General features: G+C 29.8%; 1 protein-coding gene across 2 annotated transcripts in view; it reads right to left on the bottom strand.

Moving 5' to 3' along the window:
- Window positions 1-16,701, bottom strand: part of alpha-Spec (alpha spectrin) — a 70,338-nt gene that overhangs the window by 46,667 nt on the left and 6,970 nt on the right. For both annotated transcript variants that reach the window (XM_087158771.1, XM_087158772.1), the window contains exons 6-16: window positions 12,320-12,424; window positions 11,850-11,941; window positions 7,914-8,058; window positions 5,974-6,090; window positions 5,691-5,864; window positions 4,577-4,678; window positions 4,091-4,228; window positions 3,055-3,165; window positions 1,680-1,757; window positions 327-482; window positions 107-249 (exon numbers count right to left, since the gene is read on the bottom strand). In XM_087158771.1, the coding sequence (XP_087014897.1) occupies window positions 107-249; window positions 327-482; window positions 1,680-1,757; window positions 3,055-3,165; window positions 4,091-4,228; window positions 4,577-4,678; window positions 5,691-5,864; window positions 5,974-6,090; window positions 7,914-8,058; window positions 11,850-11,941; window positions 12,320-12,424 (1,361 nt within the window). The remainder of the gene's footprint in view (window positions 1-106; window positions 250-326; window positions 483-1,679; window positions 1,758-3,054; window positions 3,166-4,090; window positions 4,229-4,576; window positions 4,679-5,690; window positions 5,865-5,973; window positions 6,091-7,913; window positions 8,059-11,849; window positions 11,942-12,319; window positions 12,425-16,701) is intronic.

Here is a 16,701-nt window from a genome sequence, read left to right as displayed (position 1 = left end):
ATTGATATTTTTGAATAAAAAATATCTGTGGTAAACCTATTACTTTTTTAAAATGCTTTTACTGAGCATTGAATAATGTTAATATAAGGAGAAATATTTAGCTCACCTTATTCGGGATGAAGCATAATGATTTGCTTCCATCAATTCCTGACCAGTACTAGCAATTTCATCAATCCTACTTTTATTGGCATTTAATTCTTGTTCAAAATTTTGATGTTTCTGAACTTTGCCATTAACATTGGTTGGATCCTATAAAATAATTGACGTAAGTAAAAAATTTTTAAAAATAAAGTTGCTTTTGTGGACACAAAAATCAATTAACTTACAAGATAACTCTCATCGGTTGCAGTCTTCAACTTTTCACTAATCCAACCTTTTGTTTCATCACAATCTCTTTCAAACTGTTGTAAACGATAAGAATCTTCCAGCATTGCACGTCGAATGTCAGATTTCTCCATCAGTGCGGAACGTCTTTCTAGTAACTGCAAAATATGAACAACTCAACATTAAGATTTCTGAAAATGGATAACTACACACGAATTTTAAACACTCAAAGTCATAAAAGTAAATGTTTTTTTTTCATCAGCAATTCTACAGAGAATTATTTCAAGAAATTTTAACGGTGTATCAGGCATGGAAACAATGTCGTGAACCCTGTGGCAGAATTTTTTCCGAGCTTTCTGCGACATACCTCTCTAATACCAACACATTAAAGGTTGCCACAGAAAAAAAATAAACAATATAGTTGCTTTTAGTAGCCTCAAGCATGAAAATAGTTGCCGAAAACTATGAAAATATTTGCCTAAATAAGAACAAAAATATGACTAAAATTTTAATAAATAACTTAATTGTCATATACCATGATTTAGTCTAGTTGGTGGCAAATATGTCGAGTTTTATATAAACATTAGTGCTCTAGCACAAAATTTTTATTTCAAAAAAATTAGTTTATTTGCAGAAAATTAAATACTTTTAATGACTAGAAATCGTTTAAAAAAAATTTATTAAAAAAAAAACAACATTCATGCATTGTAATATTGTATTAAAAATTAAGTTTTTTAAAATCGTGCAAAATTGTGATGGCAAAGAAAATCTTTATATAAACGTTAGTGTTCTAGCACTAAATTTTTATATCATAAAAAAAAATATTTTTTCATTAAAAAAAAATACTTTTCTAAAAATTTTTCCCTTTTATCAATTGATTTAACACACACATATATATAATATTGTGAAAAGTGATTACTCAAATTCGAAAAGCACGCATTGTAATATCACATTAAAAATTATGTTCTTTAAAATCATGCAGAATTTCGTAGCAATAACCATTGAAAGGCGATCGAGAAGGACTGACAATGGAATCTGTGCAAATTTAGCACATTAAAAAATGATGACTCAAATTTGCAATTCTAAATTTTTTATTTTTAAAGAAAAAAAATTCACTGTGTTCCGAAGCCATTGAGGGGTCGCAAGTTTTCAACCCAATTTATGCACACACACAAAAAAAAAAAAAAAAAACATTGCTAGGAGCATAGAAAAGTCTCTTAATAGCCTCCTTTTACTGAAAATAGTTGCTTTTTTTTTAGCATTTTCAGGCAAAAAGAAAAAGTTGCAATAACCGCCTTACGACGAGCAAGCAATTATAATATATAACAGCGATATAAGCAATTAAGTATACTTACAGCAGCTCTTCTTTGTGCAACATCATCTGCTGCATAATGTTGCCCTTCAATCAATTTAGTGGCAAATTCATCAAGAGCCTTAAAAAAAATTAAATACATAAATAAAGAGTTACTGAAAGACATCAAAATTGATGAAGATATGAATATTCAATATTTCCCCATTCAAACGATTAAAAAAGATAGTTCAAAAATTTTTTAATGAAAATGTAGTGAGCATGCAGTTTAATTTTTTTTCCAAAAGTAAATTGTTATATATAATCCCACTCAGTTGAATGCCTGAATCATAAACTTAATAAGTTTTTTAAAATAATTAATACAGAGATAAGTAAGAGCTTTTGGTGAAAAAAATGAATTTATACTATATGATGTTGGTAACTATGTTTCTGATATATATTAAATGAAGAGCTCTCAGATTTATTCTCCTTGTTAAGATGATGTCAGAATAATGTAATTTAGAAACTGCAAATAAAGCACTGTTAATCAGAAATGGCCTGAAGCCTATTTGAAACTTTCTATTGTCTCTCAGGCAATCTGCATGGTTTTATGTGGTACTACCTGAATTTAATAGACATCTGGTAAATAGTATCTTATTAATGTTTACCAATTTTTAATGTTCCACAACAAGGGTTTCTAACCAAGGGAGAACTTCACAATTCAGGGTTTAAATAAATGCAGGTTTCTTTTTTTAAAAAAACCCTAACCCAGGTGAGTTTTATTGGGCTTTTTAAAGTTAGGAATTAAAATAAAAAAGTTTTAATTTTAATTTAGTACCATCTTTTGCATACTGGGTCAAAAACCTTGTCACAATTTCAATGTAGAAATCCTACTTATTAAGCAAAAATTTATCTGCAAGTCTTAAGCCAAATCCAATATAAGCTTTACAAGTAACACAGATTTCAAGTAATATTAACAAAAATACTCAAATTAATAGAGAAAAATAATTCTTATTACACATTTAATTCTTAAGTGTAATGTAACATTGGAACTTCAAATCTAACTTTTTTTTAAACACCTCGATTTTAAATAGGAAATATTTTATAAATATTATTCAATTTTCGAAAGAATTTTTTTTCCGTCTGAGTATTGTCAAGCCAAACTATTTTATCTGTTGCTCTTTAGGTCTCTGTTACTTAACCTTAACATTATATCATATAAATCACATGCTCTGTTTTATTTTCTGATTAGTTACACCAGTTTCAGAATAATGGAAAAACCATATCAATTTAGTTTTAGATACTTTATAGCTAGTCGTAAAGTATTTAAAATTTATAAAATATAATCTTAATAATAAAATACTTAAAATATAATTTAAATAAATACACAGTTATCTTATCCGATTCAAAATATGAGGAAGAGTTCAGAAAAAAATTCTTACTTTAATTTTTTCTTCTTGAGCAGCTAGAGATTTTTCAAAATCTTCATGTTTTTTAATGAGTGCTTCCACAGAATCCAATGAATCTCCCAAATCTTCATTCACCAAGAATGCCTAGGAGAAGAGGAAATTAAATTCGCAATGCCTATTTGCAGTGTCTGGCAAAGTTAGCAGTTGGAAAGAAAAACCCTATCAGCTTAAACTACAAGAATTATATAAAATTTTGCCTGAACATATTTCTTTTATTCCCTGAAATATATATAAATCTCTGAAATGACCAATCTTAAAAGATTTAACTTTTTATATTTTTGTAATACAATATATGTATAATTTTTAAGTACAATATGTGTAAAATTTTTATGGTTCAGTCTTACAATTTGCTTCGCAAAATGGTTTTAAATTTAGCATACTGCAAGAAGGGTAAGAAAACAGGCTAAGAACAGAACTGAACTAACACACTATAGTAAATTTAATAAACTAATATTTGCCAACAGTGGAGAAATAAAATAACAGAGATTTTACTAGCAAAATTTTTTAGGCTTTGAGTAAAGTTTTGACACATCATGCATAATTATATAAGTCGAAAAGAGAAATTCAAAATTGAAAATAATATAAGCACTTACATTTACCGAAGTAACAATTATGTATGTAAATCTTAATTTAAATCTTTTCTCAAACCATTATTTATAATTAATTAAACTATAAACACCTAACATACTGCAGTACCGACAATAGCACCATCTGTTTAGAAACCAAACAAGGTGTATTTTTGCCATCCGAAGGAAATTTAACTGCGAAATTTTTTTCATCAAATACTGAGATATTTGAGAATATACGGGCAACAGGAGATTGATGCAAAATACGGGAGTCTTCGTTACAAAACAGGAGACTTTGCCGGTATGTAAACTATTATATTAGATGAAGAACAAATTAAAAAATATAAATATTAAAGTTTTTAAATGATTTTAATTTACATTAAAATATTGAAGGATATAAAAAAAAATCAAATAATGCATGAAATTTAAATAGATGAGTTTACTTCTTGTTTAGCCATCCAAGTGTCTGCCTGTTCAGTGTCTCTATAGAAGAGTTGCAAATCCATGCATTGTTCATAAAGGATACGTCTCTCCTCCCACAGTGAGAGTAGGGATTGCTTTTCATTTGCAAGAGTCACAAGCTGTAAAACAAAGAAAACTTTTTTAAGCATTAGTTTTAATGGAGTACAAGAGAAAAAAAATTTTTCAAATGAGAAAAAAAAATCCCCTCTACATATTATACACAATATATTAAGAGGAAACACAATTACTGTGCTCTGATGTCAGCTATATTAGGATAACTAATTTGAATTGAGGGAAAAGTCTATAGGATAAAAGGAACAGCTAAACATACATGCTATAGTAAATGAAATAGTTTCAAAATTAATTTATTTATAAGCATTTATTCATTAGCATACATTTAAACACTCCTCCAAGAGTGTTTCTTAAAAAACGTTAAATTATCATAATGATGAATAGATGATAATTACTTTTTCCTTCACTTCTTCAACTGCATAATGATCTTGATCTAAAAGTATTTTTCCTGCTTCAGCGGTGGCTCTAAAACTATCTTCTCTTGCATCTATCTCACCCTAATTAAAATAAATACTTTAAGCATATATTCCATAATACATCTCTTCTTCTGAATTACTAATTACCAATACTTAATCAGGTAAATCAAATGCTCAATTACTAGTTCTAAATACAAATAATGCTAATTAATATAAGACATAAAAGGAAATTTATTTTTTTAAGAAACCAGGCATTTATAAAATGTAAACACTAGTTTACATATTATTTTATAACTACGTACTAGTTTACATTATATGGCAAAGAGGCTTTTCAAGCTCTTGAAGCTGCTGCCACAAATATGGGTCTTTCTATTAACGAAGATAAGATGAAAATCATGGGATTTTCGTTCTCAACTGCAATTTACAGTGCCCCTTTATGTATTGATGGTTATACCATTGTAAAGGTTAACAAATTGAAATACCTGGCACTGTAGTTAACGATCAAAACATACTTAGAGCAGAAATCAATAAGAGAGTAAAAACGGCTAATAAGTGTTGCTCTTAACTGAGGAAACAACTAAGATCGAATCCTCTTAGCCGAAAAACAAAGTTAAAACTCTATAAGACACTCGTACTTCCTGTAATGCTTTATAAAAGCGAAACTTGAATCCTAAATTCAGAAATTTAGTGGTCACTGGACACTTTTGAAAGAAAGATCCTCAGAGCCATCTTTCATGGAATTCAAGAAAGAGGATGCTGGTGTACCAGATATAACTTCAAGCTTTACTGACTCTATAAATAGCCTAAATTACACAAATAATCCTCAGCAATAGGCTGAGATGGCTGGCCCATCTATGGAGAAGCCCTGAAAATAGCACCATGAGAATTGTTGCCGTTAAGAACCCCGAGGGGACATGTCCCAGAGACAGACCCCAACTAGATGGCTCAACGATATCGAAAATGACATGAAAACCCCAAAGATTAGATATTGGAAGGGAGTTGCCATGGATAAGAGGCGCTGGCATTTGTCAGCTGAATTCAGAAATTGGCTTTGCATAAGAAATTTTGCTTTTTGAAAATATTCAATACAAACCTTGTGTTCCTGATGCCTTTCAAGCAATGCTTCAGCTCCTGCTACATCTTTCGCCAATTCATCTGCAGAAATGATAGCCTTCATGTCGTGAATCCAGGATACTAAATCTCTGAAGTCGGCTAGAAATCGGTGAAGAAGATAGGACTCATCCAGGCGTCTACGGCGCTCTTGTGCCTATAAATATATCAATTTTTATTGTATATTTTACTTTTATTTAATTATTTATAATCGCAAATTATATTATTAAAAAAGACTTAATATTTTAAAAAAAGCAGAGACTAACCTTTGATTTAAGACTCTCCCAATTAGATGAGATTTCAGCATTTTTTGACTGTATTTGTCCTGAATGATCTTGATGAATAACACATAATCTGTCTGCTTCTTGGGCTAGTGTCATTACCTTAAAAAAATAAAAATAGCATTTAACAGGAATAATTGTGAGCCCAACTCAAAAATCCTGAAAATTTCTTGAGTAAAATCATTAATGATGTATTTTAAAAAATTAATGTCATTGATATTTTTAAAGCATGAAATTCTAAATAAATTATATGCAGTGTAATTTAAATAAATAATTATCTATAAGTTTACTTTTATTTTTAATCACATTTATTATTCTACCAGAAAAAATATTTACAAATGAAAGAGATGCCAAGCATTAAATAAAGTTCTAATATTTTAAATAAAATATACAAGAATTTTTATACATAAATTTAATCGATGATTTCTTGAAACTTCTGGACCTTGGATTTCCAGAAACTTCCAGATAGCAATTAGCAAAAAAAAAAAAAAAAATCCACATTTTTTCTGAAGTACAATCATCTCTGATTCATAAAAACTAAACTAAAATTGACTATTATTCACCAAAGCTACAATGCGCAAGGATATTTGTCTAAATTTCTTTAAGTTCAAAAATATTTTGAGTGCTAGAAGAAAAATTGTCCTCAGATTTATATGTATATACAAAATTTACATATAAGAAAACTGTATTTGATTGTTGGATCTATTAAAACAAAAGTATTTTTATAATCACTGTTAATAATATCTGAAGAGATCATGACCCTTGCACTGTAACTAAGGGAGTTTCAAACAGTATATATTCTAGGAATTGAGAACTAATATTTAATAAAAAAAACTAATAATTTTTTAACAGATTTTAACTACGGAAATTGTAAAATTCTTCACTTTTTTTTGGTTAAAATTTTAAAAAAATAAATTTTAAAAAAAATTTATTTCAGTTTAGGAGATTTTGTTTTTTGTAACATTTTTAGCATATGTTTAAGAAATGTTCAACATTTAAAGTTATCTCTTCAAAAAAATAAAAATAAAAAAATAAACTAGTCACCATTTGTAAACAAATGTTTACATAAATAATAAAAAAAAACTATTCCTTTTTAGTCAAAGTTTACGGGTGTGGCGTATCTTAGTGAAATTGCATTAGTTACTGGAAATATAAATAAACAGTTTTTTAAATAATTTAAACATTTAGCAAAAGAATCAAGTAGATAACACAAAAGTAATAAAACGGACATACTATAAATACTAATATGTATATTATAAATTTACATAAAAAATGGATTTAAACATGAAATAGGGTTGCAATTTAATTTCTGGGATTCCGTGAGTATCCAGTTATATGCAGTAACACAGTTGCTTGCTACTGGAAGGGGTAAATTTGAGCCCAACTTAAAAATCCAGAAAATTTCCTGACTAAAATCATTAATGATGCATTTCAAAAAATTAATGTCATTATAAACTTAAATTGTTGATATTTTTAAAACATGAAATTTTAAATAAATTATATGCAGTACAATTCAGACAAATAATTATTTACTAGCTTACTTTTATCTCTACTCTTATCACATTTATTATTCTACCAGAAAAAATATTTACAAATGAAAGAGATAATCGTGAGATAACAAATTCTAGTCCTAATATTTTTAACTAAAATATACAAGAATTTCTATACATAATTGTGATTGATGAGTTCTAGAAACTTCTGGACCTTGGATTTCCAGATCATAGTTAGTGAAAAATCTGGAAATCTGAATTTTTTCCGGAGAGCAATCATCTCTGTACTGGTAGACAAAATCACAGCACATTGTCGATGTTAGGAAAAAATATATAAATTTAAAAAAATAATAATAATAATGTTTTGATAAATATTCATTGTTGAAAATGATTTATTTATCAGAACAGTAGAATAAAAAATAATAATTGGGTTACTTTGTCTTCGAGGGCAGCCAAATCTCTCTCAATGCCTTCATGTTTTCTCTGCAGTGTTTGCACACTCACTAGATCTCTACCATAATCATCTGTGGACAAAACTAAGTCTTTCTCTGTTATCCAAGTAATGGTCTCATCAGCATCTCTGAAGAAAAAAATCCATTTTAAACACCACCAGTCACACATGATAGAAAAAAAAATCAAATTTTATGTAACAGAGATACATTCAAACCTCCAAGCAGAAACCACACAATCGCCAACACAGATAGAAGTCAGAAAATTTAGTGACTGGTCTGAAGGACCAGAACAACTTACAATGACTCCACTACGCCAAAGATCGTAGAATAGATGTGAAAAATTAGTTATAACATGTAATTTTACAGTGTGGGAAAAAACTAAAAACATAGCGTGCAAACAGTGACTCCTAAAGATTGCTGCTCAGTGACAGTTGCTAGCTGCTTAAAAAAAGCACATCAGCTTTGGGCTAAATTTCAATTTTATAAGTTACTCAAAACGTATGCTCTTTCAAAAATAAATTCTTTTGCAGTATGGTTACAGAACATTCAAAATCGCAAGGATGGGAGAGTGCTCAAGTTGCCAGAAATTTGTTACACAGCATTCCAATATTCAGCAAGCTCAACAGTTGTGTTCTGACACTGATTTTAGATCAGTTACACTTCCCCAGCTTAAAGGTAGAGCAATTTTAACAGTCACCAAATGATTTGTATAAATAGTGCCCAATGAGAAAAACACAGAAATATGCGAAAGTGTAGACACTATATTAAGTGGTGATCAGCAAAATCAGCTGCTACCCTGACGAGTTTTTGAACAGCACCAATCCCACAGGAATATCTCCCCATAAATTAAAAAAGGTGCCATCATTATGTTCTCTAAAGGTGGAACTGGACTAATTGTCCCAAACCTGAGAAAAAATACAAAAATCAAAGCTCGATGAATTAAGGCTGAATAAGCCAATTAATTTCTATTCCCAGAATACCTCTAATTTCATCAGACATGCTCATTTCTTTTAAGAGAAAGCAGTTCATAGCCTACTCAATAACGACATTACGTTTGAAAAATTTAGTTCTGCAACTCTATTTTTAAAGAAGTTCTTAATCTTTAATAGCATTTGTATTTAGTGTTTGTTGTCAATTAATGTTTAGTTTCTGCAAGTTTTTCTATTAAATGTCATACATTTCAATTTAATTTCCTAATAATATGTCATTTGACAACTTTACAGTGATAACTTACAGTTCTGAAATTTATATTTTTAACAAAGTTGGGAATCCTTAACAGTTTTTGTTTTTTAAAACTATAATTGTTTTGGCTACGCAAAAGTTCTGTTCATGAAAGTTTTTCAAATGCATGTCCCTTATTTCAATTTAAAATATTTTGTTGCAGTAACTTATTGTTTAAAATTTTAACTTCTTTAAAAACGAAAAAAAAATTTTTTTTTGAAGAGATTTTAATAGCTTTAAATTCGTACGATTTTACACTAGAAAATATTTCAAATAGATTTAATTAGGTAGCAAGCAAAATAAACATAAAATTATATAGCAATATTTGGGGGTTGCCTAGCATCAAAGAGCAGGGGAGGGTGCTCACTAATTTTATAGGGCTGCAACTAAATTAATGAGTACATAATTAACCAAAAATCATTCTTCAGACAGGGTTCCCACTCTATGATGAGATTGAAATTCAAGGACTTTCCAGAACTTTTCAAGGACCTCAACAAAATTTTCAAGGACCTAAATCTAAGACCAATTTTAAAAATTATTCTCTTCTATTTTACTAGAAGCAAAAATGCTTGTTGTGGCAATAATTAATTTCAAATATAATACCTAAATGCTTTGCCTATATAGAGAGAAGAGAGTATATGTACTATGGACTAAAATTTATATTTTTTTAAAATCAACCCTACTGGTTTTACATATTAATTCACAAAATCATTTTCAGCACAATCTATAACTAATGGTAATGAGGTGTTAATGGGGAAATTCTTTAATCCTGTGTATTTCCATGTGAAGGCTGCATGAAAGACAGAGCTAAATCTTAGGTATTCCCTATTCCATAACCCCCTCCTCTCCTCTATTAAACATCGTTTCTGAAATTATTCATCCATAATTTACACAACCTTCTCTAAATGTTATGCAGCAACAATTCTTTCTGAAAATAAAAATTAGAAGGAACATATCCCATTTTCACTATGTTTAAAAGCATTATTCGTTATGTGTAATCCACAACTGCCAATGAATATGACCTGGTGGGAATATTTCTCTTTTAATTCACACTGAAGCTTCTAATAGAATTCCCAATTGACATAGGGTCCATCCATGGATAATTGAAGTATTTTAGAGAGCTTTTAACCATCATCCATGCATTTGTAAAAAGAGGACAAAGTATTTTCTGCAGTTCCATGATCCATAAATTGGGAGGTAAGATACTTAGTGCAAAATTTATTATCAATTCCTTACCATAATGACCATCTGCTTAGATTGTAGAGACTCATTTAACGTCTCATCAAAGAGTACAGTGTAGCAATCAACATTCTTCAGCTCATTTATAAGAATCCCTTTGAAGTATAGTGCTAATCCAAAGGAGCCCAAATAGGCTCACTTTGTGGCACTACAAAAAAACTGTCTCGCTATACAGCTATCAGCAAACATTTTGGAGAACAATTTACTAATACCTCCTCAGGAGTTACATGAATAATTATTAGTTATGCACTTCAGACTCCAGAGAATTTCAGCATCAAGCACATTCCTTTTGACCAGATAAGAAGACAATATTATCACTAAACTCGGCCACTAAAGTTTGTTTCACATGGGGCACACGATGTTGAAGGAGTATTTGATGTCTTTGGAAAAAGAGAACTCAGGGCATGAGACTGCTTTTTTGTCTTACCTTTCTTTCATGCCGTGATTTCAGAGCAGATTCTTCCATTTTTGCGATATTGATCTCCTTCATGCATAATCGGCACTTGGCTCTGAACTTCGTTTCGGGCATCGATAAAATCCATTCTTTATAAGCTTGATTATCCATCCATTGGGGATTAAAATAGCACTTCCCAGGCATAACTAGTCTAAACTACATAACACAAATACGAAGCCGTGCCTTTGCGAATATGCTTTACGATAAAGTTTTGAAATGACGCAAACGTAAGGACAAGTGCGGATGGTAAAACGGCAAATTTATTGAAAAATACAAGGTACATATTTTTACGAAATTCAAGAGTATTCCAGTTTCGATAAGAAAAAAGAAGATCTAAGCATATGCAACAGAAGATGAAGTGGAGTCTCGCCCCGAACGCATTGATTGTCTGCTGTGCTCCGCGTGCTTGGCAGACACCAAGACGCTAAGTCCGGTTAGAAACGGTGGCGTTAAGAACCACGTGAGAGAGCTCGGGAACAAAACAGAAAGAACGAGAAAGATCCGTGGGTGTTTTATAAAAAGGGTCGCCGGCAGTATTGGACAAATTCAAGGACCTATCAAGTTTTTCAAGGACCTATCAAGTTTTTCAAGGACCTAAGACGTTTTTCAAGCACTTTCAAGGACCTAAATTTAGCAAAAAAAAATTCAAGGACTTTCAAGGACTCTCAAGGACCGTGGGAACCCTGTCAGAGCTAAAATAATTTATGTATTTCCCAATTATTATAATTAAATGCAGTCTCTTTTTTTTAAAAAAAAAAAATATCGATTTGTGTTAACATTTGAATTGTTAACTTTCTACAGAATTTACAAACAAACATACATAAAAAGAGATACGTTTAAAAAAAACGGTAGAAAGTGAAAAATCACAATAAAAGTTAAAAAAATTTTAAAAATGTAGTCGATAAAATTTTTGGAAACTTTAAGAGACAAAATAAGCTATAGAGTAGAAAATTCTCAAATACTGACTTCCAACAATTCAATTTTTTAAAAAAAGTCAGTATTTACCTATTAAAACGTTGAATTTCGTGTGCCCCAAAGAGCTTTTCTTGTTTCAAAAGTGTCAAAGCTTTTAATCTCTGCCAAGCATCATTCACCTCCTAAAAGAAGTTAAAACAGCAATACAATCAAGAGCAAAACACACACACAAAAAAATTATTAATAATAAAAAAATATCAATATACAAAAAGCAAGAAAAAATAAAATATACAAAAAATATCTTCTTTTAAAAAATTTAATGCCTTTAAATATATAAAAAAAATGCTCTTTAATGAACATTATTCATTGTCTAAATGTATAAAACAAACTTTTTTTTTATGAATCAAAAAAAAAAAAAGTAAACAAAATCAAAGAAATATTTGTAACTGAAATTAAAATTTCAGGCACAATAATTTCTAACTTTGCTAGAATTCAAGAATTGTTTCTTTGTGTCATCTTGAAAGGAAAAAAAAAGCAGAAGAAAGGTTTAATTAATCTACCTCCTTTCTCTTGTTGATAGTTTCTCCTTCAGGATGTCCTTCATTCACTAATTTTTCAGCTTGCTCATTCACTTCCTGCACTCTGAATTCTTGACTTGCCATATCCTATAAAGAATCACAATTTTCATTTAAAAAACTTCTAAATTTAGCAATAGACTTCTGTATAATAAGATCAAATTTAAAAATCAATAACTTAAATTAAATTGTTTACATATTCCTACAAAATGCTACAAAATACTAACGGCAAGGGATTATCCACAAATTCCATCTTATACTATTAAACAAGATTTAATAAAAATGAGACCAGCATTTTAGGGACCACCATCCCCATAAAAGTATGTTTTCGTTCACTATACTATCAAACTTTCTCTATACCAAGTTGATCGTTTTGAGCTTTTTTTTTTGTTGATAAGTACAAAAAGAATTGCTTTAAACTTTTTAAATTTTTAAGATATTCGATTCAATTTTTTTTTATTAGTTGCCAAAAACTATTAACTACAAAATTATGAATTTTTTTTTTAATTTTTCAGTGTTCACAGTATAAAAGAACTAGCTTAAATACTCCTAACTTGTGCAGTTCTTTAAAAAAAAAAAATTACAATTTTAAATCGACACTTTTGTTTAATTCCATTGAATATCTATGAAGTTATAACAAAAAAAAGTAAGCAAAAAAAAATAATTTTTATAAAAATGTGCAAATTTTCAAAAATATTTACTTTAGGTTTTTGAAACTTTATGCAGTAATTAAAAATAACAACTAAAGTAATTCATACAAGTTGCAAGCGTATTGCTTGATTTTCTAGCATAGGCAAAAATATTTTTCTGTTCTCGTAATTTATTGTAAACCTCTGAAAGCTTTAACTTTTATTGATAAGAATGTAAAATCATGTTAACTAAAACAACTCTACAAAACAATCCTTTGGATATTTCTTGAGAAATTAAAAAAAGTCAAAAACTGAATGTGTCTCTTCCATTATTGTAGGGTAGTGTAGAGCATAAAAACTCTCTATTAATCACAAATATTTTAATAAATTCATTAAACTATAAGTTCATTGAATTGATCGTGATTGATCTACTCTTTAAAAAGAAAAAAAAGCCTTTATTTTTTAAGTTTAAAATGAATAATTTCATTAAACTTATAGACAAACGCAGTCATACCAATTTTTCTTACTTTGAAGTAGGAAACTTTTCACGTTTAATGCTTAAGCTTGCCGTCACTTGAAACATAAAAGATATTTCTGAAAAACTTATCGGAAATATACGATTACATCCCCGTGGCAACATTGTCGAAGTACGTTACAGAATACTTGCAGAAAGATTTCTCTCTTGGGAAATAAAAAATTTCATTTTTTTTCTGAAGAAATTTTTAAAAGATTTCATCTTTTTTTCAGTAATTTAAAGTAACAGAAACATTGTGTTTAAAGTATCAGAAAAATGCACTAATTATTTCCTTTTTGAAATTTTGTAAAGCAATACAAAAACTTACAATTTGTAAATAAATTAAACGATGATAAATTAAAATTCATTGAATTCTTTTTAGTAAAAACTGGCGTGAGACAGGGATGTGTTTTATCGGGATTTTTATTTATACTGGTGATAGACTGGATTATGCGAAACAGCTTGAAAGATGAAAAAAGAGCAGACATGCCAACCTGAGAAAATGAAAAAAGAGGAGGCTCCCGTAAGGGAGAGAAAAATGGTCACGCAACAGTTAAACATGCAAAATAAGACACAAAAGTTATAAAAACAACACTTTTGTCTTATGGGAGACTTTATTTAGTACATAATTAATAATTCAAATAGTTATTCATATTGTTAAAATTACATATCAAAATTAAACAACTGTCAATATTAATGTCTATAATGTTAAATAGTAACAAGAAGGAAATTCATTTAATCAACCATAAATTGATTCAAGCTAGTGATCATTTATTTAAAAATAAATAAATGGGCTTAACTATCTGTTATTGTTAAAAAAATATAATAAATAAATGTTTTGGAAACTAAATCAATACCTTTCTTTAAATGAAAAATTAGAATCTTCATTTTTAATTAAAAATATTACAAATCAAAGATCAAAATTTTTAAGGAATTATAAAATAAAAACTAGTAAATAAAATTTTAATTATTATTATGATTGACAGTGGCTGTTTTAGCTCTTTTTAAAAATTCATCATCAAACTTCTGCTGATAACAGGGTTCTGAAATTCTAGATTTCACAGTGATTAAGTTCTCCAAGTTTTTTACTGACATTGAAGATCTAAACTGTGTGTGAGCTTTGGTTACTAAACTGAAAATGCGCTCACACTCAGCATTGCTATGGAGAATTGCCAAAATTGATAGCATAAATTTATACAACACAGCATATTTATTTTTAAATACAACAGATAATTTTGCCCATTTAGAATCCATCCGCTCTTCAGACTGGACACAATCAATAGATTCTAGTTGCAGAGAGCTAAATTGGGACTGCAAACTGTCCAACACTGAATCTTTATCCCCCCCTAAGACTTGCAACAATTGAGGAAATCTATTAATAAAAAATCTAATGCTGGAAAAAGATGTAGTTTCTACATTGTCTAGATTTGCAACTTCTGCATTAATAACGACCTCATCATTATAAGGAAATTTTTGTCGCATGTAGTCACAAGCCTTAACAAAATATTTCCTAACATCGCAATAAAAAGAATCTTTGTCTTTTCCTTTCTAAGTCTCAACAATCTGACTCGAAACATGAGCAGATATGTTGCCTTTATGCATAATTGAAAAATCCACTGAACAAAACGTGTAGAGGGCATAATTCAATCTTTTTTTAGAAGGAATGATTCCCGGAAATTCTTCCGAATAAGCTTGGTTGAAAGAAGTTAAGTATTTCTTATTAACTTTTTTTGCCGCCATAATATATAAGGCAGAAAAATCAACGCTCGCGGATAAAAACAAACTCCGATTCGAAGTTGATGATATTGACTTCTCTTCACAGTACAACGAAAGAGATCCGAAAATAATTTCTCAGCGCATACAGCGAACGCTTTGCTTCCAAAAGCAGCCAATCACAAAGCAGTATTCACAAAGAGAAGCCTGACTCAACAGCTATTCAGCAGACGCAGAAAGGAAAGGCGAAATAGCGCTCTTGATTGGCCAAGACATACGATGAACGTCACCACTTAGGCCACGCCCAGCTATGAACTGCGTCAGAACTGGGCGTGGCCTGAGTGGTGACGCAGTTGAGACGGACATGGATGAAAATTTCGTTCCCTGCGTTAAAATAAGTGAAAAAACCGGAGATTTTCGAGAAAATCCCGGAGGAGGAAATAACTTGCAAAAACCCGGAGTCTCCGGCCAAAAGCCGGAGGGTTGGCACGTCTGAAAGAGGAATAAGGTGGAATTTCACAACTACTTTAGAAGACCTTGATTTTGCTGATGACATCATACTTATTTCATCCAAATGTACAAACCTTCAACTTAAAACAGACAAATTCAACAAATATTCAAATAGTGTAGGTTTATTCATGAACAAGAAGAAAACTAAAGTAATGAGAATAAATCAAAAGAAAAATGACAAAATTAAAATCGAAAATCACGAAATAGATGACATAGAGTCATTTAGCTATTTAGGTTCTATTGTAGATAAAAAAGGTGGAAGTAGTGAAGATATTAGACAGAGAATAATCAAAGCAAGAACATGTTTTAAGGGATTACATAAATTTTGGAGAGAGTCAAATATTGAAATAAAGACAAAAATAGTTGTTTACAAAGCTATTGTTAGAGCAGTACTATTATATGGCGCAGAAACCTGGAAACAGACTAAGATTGAAATACAAAAATTAGAAACCTTTCAAAACAAATGTTTAAGATTTATTTTTAAAATTTTCTGGCCTTACAAAGTATCAAATCAAAATCTATTAAAGAAAGCTAAAATAAAAACAATCGAAGATGAAATTAAAAAACGAAGATGGAGCTGGCTCGGACATATCCTTAGAATGCTCAAAGAAAAAATTTCATCTGTTGCGCTTACATGGGCCCCTGATGGTAAGAGAACAAGAGGAAGACCCAGACTTACCATCCAGCGCATGTTTTTGGGCGAATTAAAAGAATGTGGAATATCTAGCTGGGAGGAAGCAAGATCTATTGCTAAAGACAGGAGGCGTTGGAGGGATATGCTAGAGGCCTTAAGTGCCCAAGGCACATAGAGGATAAGTAAGTAAGTAAATTAAAATTCATACATAACTTAAAAATCGTAAAATCCATGCAGTAACTTCAAAATAAAGATCAACCACAAAATCACGGGAATAGGACTCCTTAGAAAAGAGATACTCAAATAAGTGTGTGTGGCGTTCTTTAAAAAACTTCTAGAGTGAACTATTTTTTAAATTTTTTATATC

This window comes from Parasteatoda tepidariorum, chromosome 3 (genome assembly GCF_982258835.1).
Source record: "Parasteatoda tepidariorum strain Cologne lab strain chromosome 3, Ptep-v5.0, whole genome shotgun sequence".
NCBI lineage: Eukaryota > Metazoa > Arthropoda > Arachnida > Araneae > Theridiidae > Parasteatoda > Parasteatoda tepidariorum.
The sequence above is the reverse complement of the archived record's forward strand: the minus strand, read 5'-3'. Positions and strand labels throughout refer to the sequence as shown.